General features: G+C 39.6%; 1 protein-coding gene across 4 annotated transcripts in view; it reads left to right on the plus strand.

Moving 5' to 3' along the window:
• The window catches only part of LOC106952348 (voltage-dependent T-type calcium channel subunit alpha-1I-like), a 71484-nt gene extending 53499 nt beyond the window's left edge, over positions 1-17985 (plus strand). The window contains exons 28-32 of one of the 4 annotated variants that reach the window (XM_015040399.1): positions 5488-5634; positions 10374-10508; positions 13238-13451; positions 13957-14195; positions 14356-17985. In XM_015040399.1, coding sequence (XP_014895885.1) covers positions 5488-5634; positions 10374-10508; positions 13238-13451; positions 13957-14195; positions 14356-15087 — 1467 coding nt within the window. In that variant the 3' untranslated portion in view covers positions 15088-17985. Of the gene's footprint in view, positions 1-5487; positions 5635-10370; positions 10509-13237; positions 13452-13956; positions 14196-14355 lie in introns of all 4 variants that reach the window. The other 3 variants (XM_015040400.1, XM_015040401.1, XM_015040402.1) reach the window with 3 other exon arrangements.
• The last annotated feature ends 224 nt before the right edge of the window (positions 17986-18209 follow it).

An 18209-nucleotide genomic window follows, 5' to 3' on the forward strand; every position in this document is an offset into this window, starting at 1 on the left:
TGCAGATGACAGAAGGCCGACTTTGTGACTGTCTTAATGTGGCTCTGAAGGGTCAGGTCAGAGTCCATCACTACTCCCAGGTTTCGGGCTGATCATTGGTTTTTAGTTGTAATAATTGAAGCTGTGCACTGATTCTAGTTCGCTCCTCTTTAGGTCCAAAGATAATAACTTCAGTTTTGTTTCTGTTCAGCTGGAGAAAGTTTTGGCACATCCACACATTTATCTGTTCTAAGCATCTATTCAGTGATTGGATGGGGTCAAAGGTCACCTGGTGACATCATGATGTAGAGCTGTGTATCATCCGCATAGTTATGGTAGCTAATCCTATTTCCTGTTATAACCTGAGCCAGTGGGAGCATATAAATATTGAAAAGAAGAGGTCCTAGGATTTAACCTTGGGGTACCCCACATGTGACCTTTGACCTCTCTGATGAAAAGTTTCTAATTGAAACAAAGAAATCCCTGTTCTTTATGTAAGATTCAAACCAGCTGAGCTCTGGACCGGAGAGTCCAACCCAACTCTCCAGTCGATTCAGTAAAATGTCCTGGTCAGCACTGAGGTCCAACAGAACCAGCACTGTGGTTCTCCCACAGTCTGTATTTATATGGATGTCATTGAACACTTTGACTAGGCCGTCTCCGTGCTGTGGTGAGCACGAAAACCAGACTGGAAGGAGTCAAAGCAGTTGGTTATTGTTAGGAAGTTATTTAATTGTTTAAAAACTGCTTTTTCAATAATTTTGCTGATGAATGGGAGGTTGGAGATCGGCCTGTAATTCTGCAGTAGTGATTTGTCCAGATTGTTCTTTTTTATCAGTGGTTTGATAGCAGCTGTTTTCAAAGCCTGGGGGAACACACCTGAAGAGAGCGATGAGTTTACTATTTGGATCAGATCATCTGTCTTTCATGTTTTCACGGAAAACATGAAAGACAGAGTTATGTCATATATAATTTAAGTTACTTTTTTTTGCGTTAGCAGTTAGAGCAGCCTTTGTTACAGAGTGGAGTATTTTTTTTTTCCTCTGTTTTTTTTTTTCCCATTTTGGGTTCTTGCAGGTTCCTGTTTGCAGGTTAATTATAATCTCACTTCCTAGACCAGTGTGTAAGAAAGAGACAGTCCGCAGAGACTCACGCTCCTATTATGAAATATCCAATGATCACCTGAGATATCCACAAACATGAAGATGACTCACCCTCTGCCGAGAGGAGTTTCACCTTTGTAGAGCTAATCTTGGCTGCGTAGAGCCATTTTTAGTTCGGTGCTGGCTGACAAAGGAAGTTAATGCAGTGGCAGGATCCACCCCCGCTTTTTCTATATCCATCCTCCCTGCTCTGTTTTCTCTTTCTCCAGAGTGATGCAGTAAGGGATCAAGCAGACCAGCGTATTTTATACACAGCCCGATTCCTTGGGTTTTTTTGCTGTGTGCTACCGTGAATGTTACTTTAGGTGCTCGAGTGCAGTAAAAAAAATACTCATTTGCTTAATAGTTTAAGAGTTAAAAAACTCGTCTATCCAGAAAAGTTGATCAAAAGTTGTTCAAAAATTGTGTGTATGCTAGAAGTAAACACCCAGAGGAATGGACTCAGACCAGATCTATGTAAATAATAAAGAAATTGTCAGAGTTAGAAACACAGATGCAGGTCCAAAACACTTACAAATTATGACAGAAAAACTGATTTCCTCCGTCTCAAATGTTGCCAATCTGACAAGAACAAAACTTATAACGTTAATTTAGAATATCTGTCTGATGCAAATATAAAGTCTTGAATGCAGTTCTGCTCTGTTGAGAGTCCCAGTGTTCCCAAAAGTAATTTTTAGCCGGTGTTGTTCATCAGCATTTCAAGAATGACTGCTCTCTATGCAGAGCTGTCTTTGGGATCTGTGACTTCCTGCTGCTTGTTTGTGCACTGAAAATCACATTACTCGAATTAATGATTTGCAAGTTGGAGGAATCCCTTCCATTTCCAATTTTTCTTTGGGGAAAACAGTTTTTAATAAATCTTTTTTTTTTTTTTCTTTCATACATTTACTGACAGATTGTTGATCTTCTGACCACTTTTTTTCTACTCAAGGGCTCTACATGTTAAGGAAAATAATTCCTTATGAAATTATTTTAATCATACTGCAGGAATTGTGCACTGGTTTATTTTTATAGGATCACAATTGTTCTGGCTTTCCGGACAAATTTGGCAGATGAAGTGTTCAGCAAGAGAGCATATTTACTCAGCAAACTCTGGTTCCTGAGCAAACTGGGGAATTTCTCAAAACTGATAACATATCTGCAATTCTTGAGGGAAGAATCAAATTTAAAGTCGTGTTTCTACATCGACATGCAGCGTGGATTTTCAAACGAAGACCTTTGGTTTGTGAAAGATAAATAAGACAAATAGGAAAAAGTGCAAACATTTTGACCAGGAATATTTACATTTTTTTTTATTCATTAAAAAGCAATCTTTGGTTTCTTTTCCACTGTGTTGGTTGATGTGAGCTCACTCGCTACCTTCTTTCTTTCGCTGCCTAACAGTTGAGAGGATCGACTCTGCCTTCTGTGAAATGAAATGACCGTTGTACACAATGAGCATCCCTTGACTGCTTTGTTTGCCCCAGAGTTGTTTCATAAATAGACTAGACTCATTCTGCAAGGGTTTTTTTTTTTTTTTTGGTGAGGATGCAGCAAAGGCAGATTGACTCTGCAGTTTGTGCATTGCCGCCGCCGCTGCTGCTTTCATGCAGTTTTACTTAACCAGCTTTATTGTCCATAAACAGTTACTGTTTTACCTCCAAAAAAAAAAAAAATGTCGTAATTAGTTCCCTTGGAATATGTGCATGTCCTTCCAGCCGTAAACATTTAATCTTCTGTGATTTTTCGAAATTGCTTAAATACGTCATCAGCTTGACTAATTAGGGTCTTAAACCTCAAATCTGTTGGGGTATCAAGATTTGAGACGTTGCATCTTTGCATGGTTTTGCTTTCTCTTCTGTCATTTTAAGACAGGAAAGATTTCAATAATAATTTTTCTTTAAATGTTTCCTCCTTAACTTTAGGCCGGCTGAAGGTGCCTCTATTTAACTGAGTGGTGCTCAGAGTTTTGCATGTCAGGGCAAGGAGCCCTTTACGAACGGAAGACACTAATTTCATCTACCGCTGATGGACTCTTTTAGGACTTTTCATTGTGTCTAGCTTTACGCAGAAACATTGCTAAAGAACTGCACAAGCTACAAAGGTTACACTGCAGGAAGTTGACACACACGCACACACACTGTTACAGTCCAGGAACAAGAGAGGAGAGATAATGGCTGAGCCAGTGACAGTCAGATAGAGGCAGTAATTAATTTCAGCTCTCTCCTCTCTTACTCCCAACTTCCAGTCCCTCCAGACAAGCCCATTGTTGTCCACTAATACAGTTATTAATGGGGGCCAGCACACAGACAACGGCAGTCAATCAAACATTATTTTTTCATATTAAGTGCCACCTACACATTCAACAAAATATTCAAAGCCTCCCTGTGAATTACAGAGTTTGTGTTTTTTTTTTTTTGTTTTGTTTTGTTTTTTTCCACACTTGCATGTATCAAGCTAGCTTCAGCAGAGTCACTTTGTGGCTCTTCAGCTTTATTTCATAAACCAACAACACTCCTGTAATGTGCAGCTCACAGTACAGTAGGTCGGCTTTTGAAATCTTTTGAAATCTTAACCCCCACATTTTTCTTTTTTTCTTTTTTTTTTTTGAAAACATAAGTCATGGCTAAACGTAATAAAGCCGTGTGAGTCATATGAGATGGTGTGTGTTTGCATAACAGATCTAAGTATAGTCCCATAAGCACCATTGCAGAATTTTATAATAAAAATGGGCTTATTCGGGAATTGAAGAGGAGTGACCTTATTTCCACAGTGTCTTTTGGGAAATATCTTCTGATGTAATACAGTGTTTTTTTTTTGGCTACGGGCACAATGCATTCAACTGAAGTGAATTCATGTTTTGAATATTCGTTCTCAAAGCAGTTTCAATTCGCTGCTACGGTAGCACGCGTCTCCAGAAATAAATCTAGCAGACGAGATTCAAGCAAGCGGGGATCATTGATGACAATAAAAAAATAAAAAAATAAAATTCCTGAGTGATTCAAGCTCAATTACTTTAAAGCTTATAATATACCCAGAGCAAAAAGCAAATACCTAAATCTAAAACTGTTTCAACAAGGTATTGAACAGCCTAATTGAGGTGATATATCAAACGTAATTGCTTCACACTGAGCGCCCAAGGATTTGATAGTAAAATTAGATGTGGCTCGACTAATGAGCATTTGGAGCTTTATTACTCGAGATCTTGTCTTTCTTTCTCTTTCTTTTTCTTTTTTTTTGAAACAGTAAAGATTTATAAAGAGGAGAGAATGATTGCTACATAATCACTGACAATGCTTTCGAGCAACAAAACAAATTGCCTCATAATTTTTTGTCTATGAATCGTTTGTGTATCCTTACAGTACAACGTTTACCGCTGTAGAGGTGAACGAGAACAGTGCTTTGCAAAAATATTCAAACCTCCATTTATTTATCTTTTTTTTTTCTCACATGAAAACGTTAAACTTCAATAGATTTTCATATTTTATGTGACAGACCAACCTGGAATAAAACATTGCTGTGATGTGGCAGGAAAAGTGTACGTAGCTTTCAAACTTATTTAAGCTTAGAAATGTTTGCTGAGTGAATTTTATTCTTATAACTCCTAAGAAAGATAAATGCCTGTAACTAATTCTCTTTAGTTTTTGCTCGATAATTAAATCAAGCCCAGCTGTGCATAACTGAATCACAATTTGGCTGTGTGGCAAAGGCCTCAGAGATTGAAAACTAGCATAGCACATAACACACCATCACCATGGTGAAATAAGGAGGTGGCAGCATCATGCTGTGGGCATGCTTTTTTTTTTTTTTTTCAGAGTTAAACCTGGTGAAGGCTGCCAAAATCTTGAGACCGTCCATCAGTCACCTAAACTGTGTAATGAAATATTTTGTACCAAACCAAATAAACGTGAAAGAACTGAAAACCTTTTAGATTTTTACTTACTATATAGGCAAAATAAAAGTAGTGTAACTTTTTCCTCAGCTTTACAGTAATGAACTGTTTTGTGTTGGTCGACGACACAATGTCCCCAAAAAACAAAATGTAAAAATGTGATAATTAATATCAGGGGTGTGAATAATTTTGCAAGGCACTGTATATGAATGACTAATTGCAGTTTGTGAACGTAGATTAATAAAAAAAAAAAGGGGCGAAAGCCTGCCTTGCGTGTGCGCACGGGCTCTTTAATAATCCTTTCAATGGTGTATGCATTTCCCTGCGTGTTTTTTTGTCCTCGCATGTCCGCATGTGCACATGTTTGCGCCTGCGTGCATCCTGGTCTGCTGGCCTCCGTCCCGTGTGCGTTTCTGTCCGTGTGCGTGCGTGCGTGCGCGTGTTTGTTTGCGTGTGTGCGTGTATGTGTTCCAGGAGAGCCAGTGGTTGGACAGCGTATCTCTCCTAATCAAGGATACAATAGATGGGGAGATGCTGATGATCGACAACCTCTCCGGCTCCGTCTTCCACCATTACTCCTCTCCGCCTGTCTGCAAAGACTGCAAGGGCCACCCGCAAGAGGTACCACGCTGAACACACGTAAAACACTATTCGGCACACACACACACACACTCACACACACATATACGCACATGCACAACCCTGGGCAGGGCTGTGTATGAGAATATGGAAGGTTTAAGTTTTTAAAAAAGCTGAACAGAAGCAAAAAAGATCTAAAACTTTTCTGAGCAATTAAATATTCATTAACCATTTTTTGTTAATTATGGCCATTTTCATCTCCTCACACCTCATATACAGACATCTTGGTAAAAGAGGGAAAAAATAAAAAACAAAGCAACAACAATATTAGCTAGATTAGCCTCCTCTTAGTGGAATTACTTGCAATAAAATGAGCTTTAGCAAGAAATCCATAGGCTTAATGAACGAGAGCAATACTTCCCCAACTACATCTGAGCTTCTCGAACTGCACTACTTTTTCACTGAATGTAAATCAGACCTGCTGTTGAGATGTAGATTAAAATAGACAATGTTACTGGTTCAAGCACAGTTTACCTGTAAACTAATGACAAAAGAACATGTTTAATGGAAAAAAAAACATCCAGGAACCCCTGCAAACCTGACTGGACGACAATAAAACGGGTCAGTGACTTTAGAAACATATTGTGGCTCTTTGTAAGAAAGACAAAAACAGCCTATATTGCTACAAAACTGCAAAGTGTTTTAACTTAAGAGTAACCAAGGGGATTGTGTCTTCATGCAGTGCCACCATACATTTTCCTCAATAGAATAACTGTGTAATAAATGAATAACTGTGCATAAAAAAACTCAAATATTTAGGCCTCAAACTAAAGCACTAAATGTTCTAATTTTCATTTAAAATTAAGATGTGTTAAGATTATAATTTACTTTGCTCTTAAACCTTAAAGAGGAATATTTTTTTTTTTCTTATTGGACTTAAAATAATTTAAAAAATGAAATATTGGGTATTTTTATTCTGACTACAATCTCTCTCCCCCCCCCAAAGACTTATATCTACAATGAGGCAATGCAAAAAGTTTGTCTTGTTTCTTCAGTGCTGCTGTAGCTTTCAGGGCTAACAACTACATTCAATGTTCGTCATTGTCTTCTAGTACTTCAATACGCAATTGCTTTTGTACCTCCTTGAGGAAAAAAAAAAAAAAATGGCCTTACTTGTTTTTGCTTTATCACGTTGTGTGTTGTTGGGGAAAGCAGTATTTGAAGTTAATAAATGTCATTTCATTCTTTTGCCACCAAAAGAATGAAAAATGTTTGCGATTTCACTTGCTTTTCACTGACGTAAAATATGGAAAACCTAATATAAATCTACTGGGTATGAAAAATTTCTGCACATATTTTTTTATGCGTAGCTAGGACAAAAAATGTATGCAATGATTAATTTTAACGTGTTTGTATTACATTTGAGCCCTAATGACGAGTCAGAACAGAAATTGTATACCTAAATATCAGCCTTCGTAAATACTTATCCGTACAAATATGGACGATTTTGCCAGCTGATGGATTTCAGACTGTAATGGACTGGTGTGTAGGTAGACCATCCAATTAATTCTGGATTTATTCTTGATTATTCCTAGAAAACCCATATAATAAACATCTATATGCGGTACACTCCAAATCAGGGTCATACTCAGGAAGATGCATTTGCATGCCATATGAAAATACACTGATAAAACCATGTTGCATGGCTGTTTAATGGATTACTGAGGCCACTCTGCATGAGCTCACAAATGCACCCATCCTTCATGACTGTATGCTTGCATGAGAGCACACACACACACACACACACACACACACACACACACACACACACACACACGGCCACCCACAGTCTCCTTGAGTTTTTATTCCAAGGTGTCTTGTTAACAGGAAAGTCTTGCATTCAACAAGCACTTAGAAACATACTGTCCTGTGCGAGTGTTGTCCATCACAGTGACAAAGTGCAGCGGGTCAGCTCAGAGGAGGAAGTAACTGGGATCTACACCTCCTCACCTGTCAGCTTCGCTTTCTGCCTGTCTGCAGCTGCTGTCAGACCATCAATCTTCTCTCTCTCTCTCGTTTACATGTTTCCTCTCCTCTCTGTGCACTTCCACTCCTTTTGCTATCCGCGCTCGGTCTCTGATTTGCCACGTCGGGTCCAGAGTGGTTCCGCTTCGGTTTATTTTGAGCGCTAAGTGCCTTGCAAAGTATCCATAACCTCCTTTTGTGTTTTCACATTTCGATGGCAAGCGTCAGTGTATTTTATTAGGAATTTATTTGATGTAAAAAAAAAAAAAAGGTTGGACACTTTGTACTATGACTCCCTTAAAATCAAACACAGTGTTAAAAAAAACCCTTAAAAAGTCACCTACCTAATAAATAAAGTCCACTTATGTGTAATTTAATCTCAGTAAAAGCACAGTTGTTCTGTGAAGGCCTTAGAAATTTGTTCGCTAGTGAACAAAAAACATGAAGACCAAGAAACACAACAAACAAGTCAAGGATAAAGTTATGAAGGGGTATGAAGCAGGGTTTGGTTTAAAAAAAAAAAAAAAAAACTATATCCCAAGCTTTAAACATATCAAGGCTGTAAGAACATTCAATTACAGTTTTAAAAATGTCTTACAAGTGAAAAACACTCACTCACTAATCATCTAGTCAGAAAGGCTGCCAACATGTTCATGGTAATTATAGAGATCCATAGCTCAGGTTGAGAGAATCTGTCATGAGCAGAGTTGGTGGGAAGAGGGCAGGAGAAAAATACAAGAGAAATATTGTGAGTGGCTACAAATGACTTAAGACTGGGGTGGAGGTTTGCCATCCTAAACATCCGGCTGTATCTGCAACAGAAAAGCAGAGATTAAAACGGACAGAATTGTTTGAATGGTCCAGTCGAAGCCAGAGTTTGATCCAACGAAGAATATTTGATACTGATGGTCACAGGGGATCTCCATCTGAAGAGAGTTTGAGATATTAAAAAAAAAAAAAATCGAACTCTGAGTTAAAGGATGTGGAAAGCTGGTAGAGAAACACTCATTAACCCAGGGGCGTTATATGCAAACGCAGACAGTTAACCACGACTTTGTTTTGGTGTATCACATTAAATCCACAAGAAATACATTGAACTTACATCTTATAGCTCAACAAAAGGTGGCAAATGTAGAAAGATATCATTTTTATATGTGACAGTTTGGGCTTGTACAGCTAATCTTTCTACAGATTACTGTTAGATGGTGAAGCCTTCACAGGCCTGGAGAGTCTAAAAGGCCCTACTGGAAATCTGGGCTTAATGTGTGTAAGAGGAGAATAATTCATCGTGTTTCTCTGTAAAGAGCCCTCGAGGCAACCTGAAAGTGACAGTTCAACCTTTACCATTAATTTAGCTGCATGTGTTGACCTTATGCTTCCTTTAGACCAGCGTCCTTCTATATTGTTTCATTTGTAATCACAGCAGTGCATTTACCGTAAAGCCTGTTGTTAACCTTTGTGTGTTGGGTAGGAAATTGCCTTGCGATTGCCGCTCCTGCGGGGGTTGGAGGTCACATGATACAGCAAACGGTGTGCCAGTGTGACTCGTGTGCTTTGGTCACGAGAGATTTCATTCCTCTTCTGTCCCCCTTTTTCTGTTGAACGATCCTCCCTTTTCTTACACTGAAGTGAATACTTACAGTTTGCCGTTGCCCATCGAGTTCCCGAACAAACTTCTGGAGCAGAAATGTTTCCTCCGCCTTTTGTACTCCCGTGTTCGCCCCGAAGGCACGGCGAAGAGCACAAGAAGAAAGACGTAGTTTCTGTTACGCGTCGATAAAAACACCTGCTGGAAGCTTGCAGGGGTCTTTGTCGAGGCTATTTATTGCCCACCTATGAGACACGAGTCAGATACGGTGCTGCCACAAAGTACCACAAGCGAGGGCCACTACATGAATCAAAACAGCACAACTGTGAAGTGTTTCTCTGAGCTAATGAGTCGCTTTGCTGTGCTTGTGCCTTGTGTCTTTGCTTTGCTTCATTACGTCTCTCTCTCTCTCTCACTCGCTCTCTTTGGGATCTGTGGCAGTGGTGATTAACTGGCTCATATCAGCAGTGAATCTCTCTTTATGAGCCTCTTTGTGCACGTGTTAATACATGGCTAACCAGCCTCGCTCCATTGAATTTCACTTGGCCCGCTTTAAGTGCTGCGGTTAATCCACCCCGCTCACGCTGACTATTTATTGCTCTGCCATCTCGAAGAAATACTGCCGGGATGCCCAGACAGCATCTCCGATTTCGGCGTGTTTTGAAATATTGCTGAGAAAGCGCACATGAGCTGATCTGCATGTTCTGCGAATTAAAGAAAACTGGTTTCAAGGAGTTTTTAAAAAAAAAAAAAAAAATCTCTAATATCACTTTAGAAAATGAGACACATTGGTTTAGATGATGATTACAAAATACTTGCTTGAAATGTCTCACCATGCTCTCTTTACAGACACATCCCACAGCATTATTGCCTCTGAATTGTCAACAACTGGTGCATCTTGGAGGAGGTTTTGTCTCTTTTGTCTGTGACGCTTTTGCTGGTATATTAGAGCTAACGAGTAATCAAAAAAATACGTAAATAAATCCCGCAAGATCTTTGTATTTTTTCATGCAGATACTCACGTAAATATTTAAGGTCTTCCATGCTAGGGATAGTCACAGTGAGGATTAATGAGATTGTGTTCTTCCAGGATGATGGAAGTGGTCACCGTTTCGTGTTTCTGTGGCTTTTAAAGGCATCAGTAAGTGAAATAAACTCTTTGCAGCAGATCAGAATGGCAGAGATTGAGCAGGCGTCGCTGAAGTCGGAGCCACTCTCGGATAAGTCCTCGTCTCCTGCTCTCCCTGACGACCTGAGCCTGGACGAACACACCAGCTACATACTGCTGATGCAAGACGGGAAGGTGAGTTTAAACTGAGGTTGAACGAGAAAACACCCCATATTACAGGAGAAACGGTAACTCAAAGGAGCTGGAAAAGATACCAAAAACACACTCTTTACCCTCAGATGTAAACTGCCAAATGCCTGAAAAAGATCTGTTTTTCTTTTTGTTTTGTTTTTTTTCGTGTCCTCTCTGGCTGTGGATCTCAGAATTGCACTGTAATGTATTGTTTAGATTTTGTTTGTTCATCGTGATATGTTTTTATCATGTAAAGCACTTTCAATGACATGTTGCTGGTATGTGCAGTACAGATAAACCTGATTTAATACATCATATAAAATATATAATATAAAACCTGTGGATTTTAGCTTTACCTTTATGTAATAATTTCATTCAGATTTTTTCCATTGTCTCTTTAATAATTAATTGAAGAAATATGAGCTTCCCTTCTTTTAACAGAACTCCTATCGAAGCCTTTTTTAATTGAAAAGTTTTTTTAGTGATTTCCTTGTATATTTGATTAAGTCCTTTAATAGTTCACCTTAGAAATAATAGCTGCAAATAGAAGTTCTCTGGATTGCCTTGGGGACGGGTGTTAACGATACCTCTGCTTTGTTTCAGTGGTTTCAGTTTAGTTATAGTTATATTTCTAATATAGATATTGTGTTCAGAAGGCCTCTTTATCTCTTGCTCTGCGTGTATCAGGATAAAATATCTTGTCTTTGAGGAGCCCACAGTCTCTAACCACTTCAGGCCATCTCATGAATAAATCCTTGCCACATGCTCCCTTTAGTCTCTTTTCCTCGCTGGTTCTCATGCCTACCTTTCTTTGACTTAGTCTCACCGTGAAGAAATTATCTGTAATGCTTCACCTTTACATCTCTGGTAATTACACACCTGTCCTGCACTTTCCTCCAGCCCCTCTATCTCTGTCCCTTATCATTTTCTTTGTAACAGGGTAATGCTTCTTGTTTCTGGATACCCAGATAAAGGCGCAATCAGAAAGTACGACTTTGATTCTCTGCCCCTGCGTTTTAAGAGAATGATTGGAGTAAGAGGAGAAGAAGGGGGGGTTAATAAATGAGAAAATGTAAACTGAGCACGGCATAGTTTAGAAATCACGTCATGCAGGTAGCGTATTAATCTCTTTCCGGAGTCAAATTATGTTCTCACTCCCCTGTAGGATGGAGAGCGTTTCTCTATAACCATTATGCCTCACTGAAATACTGAGTTTAGGGTTAATCTACAGTAAATTAATGACAATCGATATGCTGCTCTCTGAGGGGACGGAAACAGAACTGCAGTCTCACTGCCGCTACGAGCTACTGCTAATATACAAGCGACGGTGGCCTTTTTTTATTACAAGGACGGAATAAACTCATGTAAGCAGAAGCTCATATTGTTCACATTAATCCCATTATACCTACCATAACTTACAATTCCAGAAAGATGCATATTACTTGCGTTTTTGCTGTGAAGCAAATTTTTAAACGTGCTATTCAGATGCACTTGGATTGACTGTGAAGAAGGTTAAAGTGTGATCAGGTTTTTAAACAACATCCCAAATTTGGACCTCTCAAGGAATATTGTTCAATCTGTCATTTAAAAATTAAGAGTTTTATTGCAAACTTAATAAGATATAGTATAGGCATGCTCAAAGGTGGGTGGAGTAGCCAAAATATCCTACTAAATGAGCATTATTTACTTCTACTTGAGTAAAAATATATTGAAGTAATGCTTTAAAATTACTCAGGTAAAAGTAAAAAAAAAAAAAAAGTATATGGTAAAAACCCCTACTTAGTTTCTAATTCCTTAACTGTTCTTATTTAATCTGTGATATTCATGTAATCATGCAGACAAAATACAAAACTATGTTCAGGTCTTTATACTAGCAAAAATAAATTACATCACTGCAAATAAAAAACATGGATAGGAAAAACACACACTTCCAAAATTCGGTTTTTCACGACATAAAACTTTTGACACCAATACTGTGTGCATGTCCAGTGATCCACTGTTTACTAAATATTCCTTTGACCCTCAAATGGCACAACATGCTCAGCAGACAGAAAATAACAATGACTCTTTTTTTTTTTCTTAAAAAATTGATTTGAAAGTTTGAAAGTTTTGTTTGTTTCTTACTTCAAAATTATTGTACTACTTTATATTGGTCTGTCACATCAGAGCAGTAAAATACATTAATGGTTGTGGTTGTATACAGGAAAGTGCATGTGCATTTCTCCAAGACAATGTGTATTAGAAACAGAAATCCCCCGCTTGATCTTTTTTTTTTCTCTTATATCAAAACATTAGCATGATAATAGCTCCTAATAATAATTTCCCACTGTTTAAAGAGGCACTTAAATGAAAAGCCAGTGGAATGATGTAAATCAGAGGACATGTTTAATATCCGTGCAAAGCCTCAGGGACTGTTCTGTTCTCATTTTCTAATAATTTTGTTCTCAACCAGGAATTGTCACATTGCGTGTACAATAGTTTAAACTTGACTTGTCCCTTTGGAAAAACCCATTAGACTTTATGGACCACATTTAAGTGTTCTTATTTGTCATTTTACACATGTGACCTGTTATTACACATTAAATTTCTTACTCCATAAATCTAAGATTTCGTTATGGAAAACTGGCCGTTTTTGACCAAAAAAAAGAGTTCACATATTAATCTGCATTAACACAGACAATCACATTCATTCTTATTGAAGATTTTTTGCGCCCTTTCTTGTTCTACTTTAGGGAAGGTGCAGCAGCAGCTCCCATAACTCTGATGAGGCCGGTGGTGGAGGAGGCGGCCATGGAGGTGGCTGTCAGACTGAGGAACAAGGTCAAGGTCAGGGGGCGTCCCTGCACTGCAGGGCTTCCGGCTCGGACACAGAGACTGAGACTGAACTGCAAGAGATGGAAATGCAAACATACCGCACAAAGATGTGCTCACCTCTCTGCTCCCCTGGTCAGTAAATTCCCACAAGGCTGTTTTTGAAGAAAGTTGTGTTTCAATCTTGCCATGATCGATCAAATGAATCAAAGTGTGGTTTGAGGTGATGTTTTGATTTGCTCACCACTTCATGAGCCCGTTGAGAAGAAGAGGTAGGTAAAAACGTAATACTAAACATTATGACAAGCGTAGCATTGTTTTGTTGAAGTAGTGCGTCAGGTTTAGATTGAACTGAGATATATAAATGTTAAACTAAATAAAGTCAAAGCCAAAAACAAATACTGAATGCTTTACTGCAGTAATAAACTCCTAGAGACGGGGAAAAAACAAAACTGCTGGAATAATTTGCTCTTCTATATTCATACCTTGTGCTTATTATCATGCTTCCAGAATGGCTGTTAAATTAAAATAACCAAAATCAAATTTAAAATACATCGCTGAAGCAGATGACTTGCGCAGATAAAAGAGAGACTTCACAAAAAGACGTCTAGAAATGAATCACTGCGGTTCTCTCCTGAAGGTGGGATTTCCAACATCAGCAGCAAGGAAAGAGGCAAAGGAGACGAGGAAAAGGGGGCCAGTGGCATTTCTACCCTCTTTCATCTGCCTGCTGAGTTTTTCCACTCCGCAGGAGCAGCCATCCCTGTACCTCCGCGCAGTCAGAGCCTGCGTTTGTCAAGAGGCCTCAGGCTGACCTCCCCAGCCTCTTGGGTCTCTTTCCGTTCCCCTGGAGCCCCTCGAAAGATGCTCTGTGCACAAGTAAGCAGGGGGAGGTTACAAAACTAAATAAAACAGTGGAAGAAAAGCACATAGGGTGATGAATGAGAATGAAATTAATGTGAGCAGTTGCACTTTTCACAAAAAGAAAACGTATTAGTCGATGCGTTCACTCTTTCTTTTCTGCTCCTCCTTTCTCCAGTACCCATCCCACAGTGACTCGTCCCTTGCCACTGGCAGCTCTGAAGGCAGCCTCCAGACAACCCTGGAAGAAGGACTGAGCTTCAGTGTTTCTCCATCGCAGAACCTGGAATTGCCAATCCCAACAGCTTCCTTATCACCCATGTGCCCTATCTCACAGCCAGAAGACAGAATTACTATTTCCTCTCCAGTTCAGGCCCTAAAGCCTAGGGTGAACCCTCCATCTTCTGTAACCCTTCTGGCCACCAGGGGACACCAACGGAGCCAGAGCAGTGGACGAGGCAGCACAAGCCCCGGCTACAACCGTGACGACTCCATTGACCCATCAGATGAAGACTTGGGCATAGGCATTGGCTCGTCTATCGGTGGCTGTGGCTCCAGCCAAGCGGGCAACAGCGAACATTTATCAGAGGCGCTGAGCAGCGTGTCACTGACATCTTTGCTGCCGCCTAGCACCATCCTATGCCCTGGAGGACAAGTAAAGAAGTGCAACAGCACAGGTAGCCTTGACAAGGGGGGTCTTCTGCTCTCTTCCCGGTGCAGGGAAGGCCGCAGGGAAATTATGGGTATGGAGCTAATGGACCCCCAGGGCTTTTTGGCCAACCCTTGGACAGGAGTACTAGGTGACAGCAGGAGAGGAGAGGGAACTGGAGTAATAAAAGATGCAGAGCACAGCTTGAAAGGGAAGAGCTCAAGCCAAACAACAGTGGGGTCTTGTCGAAAAAATAGATGAAACCTACCGTTTCGTTTTTCTTCGTCTTTCCATTTCTTGGAACTAAACCCATTGCCGTTCCTCTCACTCTCTCTGCTTCATCAGTGAGACAGAGGTATGATGAAACATGATGCTCGGTATTTCAACACCAAATCCTCATCTTGCCCCTCAGCTTTTTTATATACATTTTTGACAATTCCTATATGTGCTATCTAGGGGAGTGGCCTTGGTTGTGGTTGATGTTCGCAGAATTGGCTCATAGAGTAAACGCCCATGGGCAGAGGAGTGGCTCCTCTGCTATCTTAGGAGATGTATTCCTGCAGGATCCGATGGGAAGTTGTGCTCACACTGAAAAACAGCAGTGCTTGTTTACAACAGGAAGTCAGTCGAGGAGGATGTTAGGGAGATAAACCTTTAAGATGCAATAGCGAGTTAGTATTGCTCTGAAGCAGTTTCCTCCTCTCTCTAATGAGTTGAAGTTTATTGGGGTTGAAAATAAGAAATCCAATCCATTTCAAGAGACTCTGCTTAAAACCATTTGTGTCTCAAAGACAGGGCTAAATTTAGGCTTGTAGAGGACCTACTGGCATGGAATACATCAAGGTGGAAAGTAAAACTGAGAAAGGGAGGGCAGATGTAATATCTGGCTTTCCTGGCAGACCTTCGGCTTAGATCCGACGTAAATGTGAGGATGATGGAAAGTTCAGTGTGGTGCGGTCCGGGTCTGTGTTTGTGTTCCCGAGCACTGCCTCAGGTATCCAAGGCATGAATTAAATCATCCTCATTGCTGGCTGTACCGCATCTCAGTGTCTCTGAAACCTGACTGTAGGTATATCGACATTGTGTGTCTGTCAACTTGGTCGTCATGAAAATGGAAATAAATTGAGGGACAGTGGAGGTAAAACTGTGCATGAAGTGATTCGTGAAATTGGTTATTTTTCATCCTATCTCCAGCATTTCTCACTCATAAACATCGGGGGAATAAGTGTGAAAGAGAGGCGGGGAGAAAGGACTCGAAATCCTGTCAGAGAGCACCTAAGTGTGTGCATGAAGCAACTTTTTGTGCACTGAAATGGAGCTCTAAGTGCACTCTTTTTGACTGCACTCCTTTCTCAGCGTCTTCAAGGATTCTAAATGAAAGGACCCTGTCGCAAAGAACCTTGACTGCATTATGGGATTGCATCTAACCATGATTTTTAAATCTATATACAGATGTGTACTAAAGATTTCAATGTCGGGTGATGACCATGTGATTCCTATTCCACTATTTTTGTAGACAAGAGAATAGGCACGTTTGCGTATTGCCATTAGTTTGTCCTTATTGAATCCCTGCAGTGTCTTTGACTTGTCTAGGACTTTTTGTCTGCCAGTGGCTTCCAATTTTTGTAAAAATTTTTTAACTGAGGGCGGTGCGTAAAATGACAAAGCAAAAAATTTCAAAGAAACGTGTGCGCCGAAATGATTGTCCCCTGCACATTTTCCTATGGGAATACTTGCTCCACAAGGACTTTGAGAGTTTTTTTTTTTTTTTTTTTTTTTGTCTCGGGGGTTTCCCATGAGTTGAAGTCTGTGGACGACCAGAAATGGGAACAGCCATACTCACTCACATTCTAGCTCACAAATATGGCTGCAACTTTCTTTGCACGTAGCCTCGTGACTGAAAACCTCTGACAGCATAAACCATCACGACGAAAGCTTTAATTTTAGAGTTGCATCACAACATATCGGTTACGGGCACCCTGGTGCACCTTAAGCATGGTTCTGGGATTGCAATACAGTATGCTACTTTTATCACATGATACTTCGATGCACTCATCTGCTCCATCTCATTGTAGCAACCCTTTCTAATTTTATTGTTTAATTTTAAAAAAAAAATGTGCAAAGTTTTCTCTCTCTCTCTCTCTCTCTCTCTCTCTCCCTCTCTCTCTCTTTTAATGAAAACTTATTTTGGTTTCGACCACTTAGAGTATTGCTTCATTCAAAAAGAGGATTCTGATGCCTGAGGTAGACTGTTGTTTTAAATAATAATTTTAGTTTTAATTTTTTCCAAGACTGAACAAAACATGGAGGCGATGTGGGGAAAATGTGAGGTTTCGACCTCATTTATCATGCAAAATCACAACGATGACTATGTTTTATCGTAAGGAGTTTGTTTTCGATGGGCAAGGCAATTACATGTGTGAGAGTGTGCGCGTGCGTGTGTGCGTGTGTAAATAACTTCAGGTAAAGTGACTTGCCTTTCCCTGAAGCGTCCTGTTTGTCAGTGAGGAGGATACTTGTGGTATAAGGATGAAGATGAAAAGGCAAAGCAACCAAGGGCTGTTTTAGCTTCAAAGATATATTGTCCTATTACATCTTTTTAAGACGAACCGTTGTCAATGAACATGGCATCAAAAGGTTAAGCCTGACAACACAGCAATAAATGTTCCATGTATGTTCCCTGAGTAAATGATGTCAATGTGATTTTTAGCTCCTCAGAACAGAATTCATCAGTGTCTGTTTCCACTTTTATTTGTCTGAAACACCCAATCGGAAAGCACCTCTGCCCTCTCAGATACCAGTCAAAGAAGAAGAGATGGGCTCCAATTGGACAACTTGAACAAATGAGGTTATTGAACTCAGGTCGGGGGGTAAAAACCACTAGTAATATCTTATACAATAGCTGTGAAGTTGTGCTCAGACAGAATGCAAAGCAGGATTTTACCTGGTTTGATTCAGTTTTGACATTTTGCCCTGTTCTTATGTGCTTTTAGCAGCCAGATATGAGCTGTAACACCGCGTTAAATCTTTGTGCAAACAAAGTGTGCCTTTATACATTGTGCGTGCAACAGCTCATACTGTGTCTGATTTCAAAAGTTGTCAGTAACTTAAGATGATCTTACCACATTACCCTTATTCAGTCTTTTTCTAATTACCTTTTTTTTTTTTTTTTTTTTTTAAAAAAAAAAAAAAAAAATTTTGACAAGGCCTTTTAAAATTTTTCAAAAAACATTTGGAAATTTCTAAAGCTATATGTACTAAAAAAAAATAAATAAATAAAAATACCACTGGACACAGTTTTTGCAAACTTTGGAACGAAACAACCCTTAGCAACTTGTTACAAAATTAATATCCAAATTATCCATCACTCATTAGTCCAGGTC

The sequence above is a fragment of the Poecilia latipinna genome, unplaced genomic scaffold, assembly GCF_001443285.1.
Source record: "Poecilia latipinna isolate Pla-1442-1.1 unplaced genomic scaffold, P_latipinna-1.0 Scaffold509, whole genome shotgun sequence".
NCBI lineage: Eukaryota > Metazoa > Chordata > Actinopteri > Cyprinodontiformes > Poeciliidae > Poecilia > Poecilia latipinna.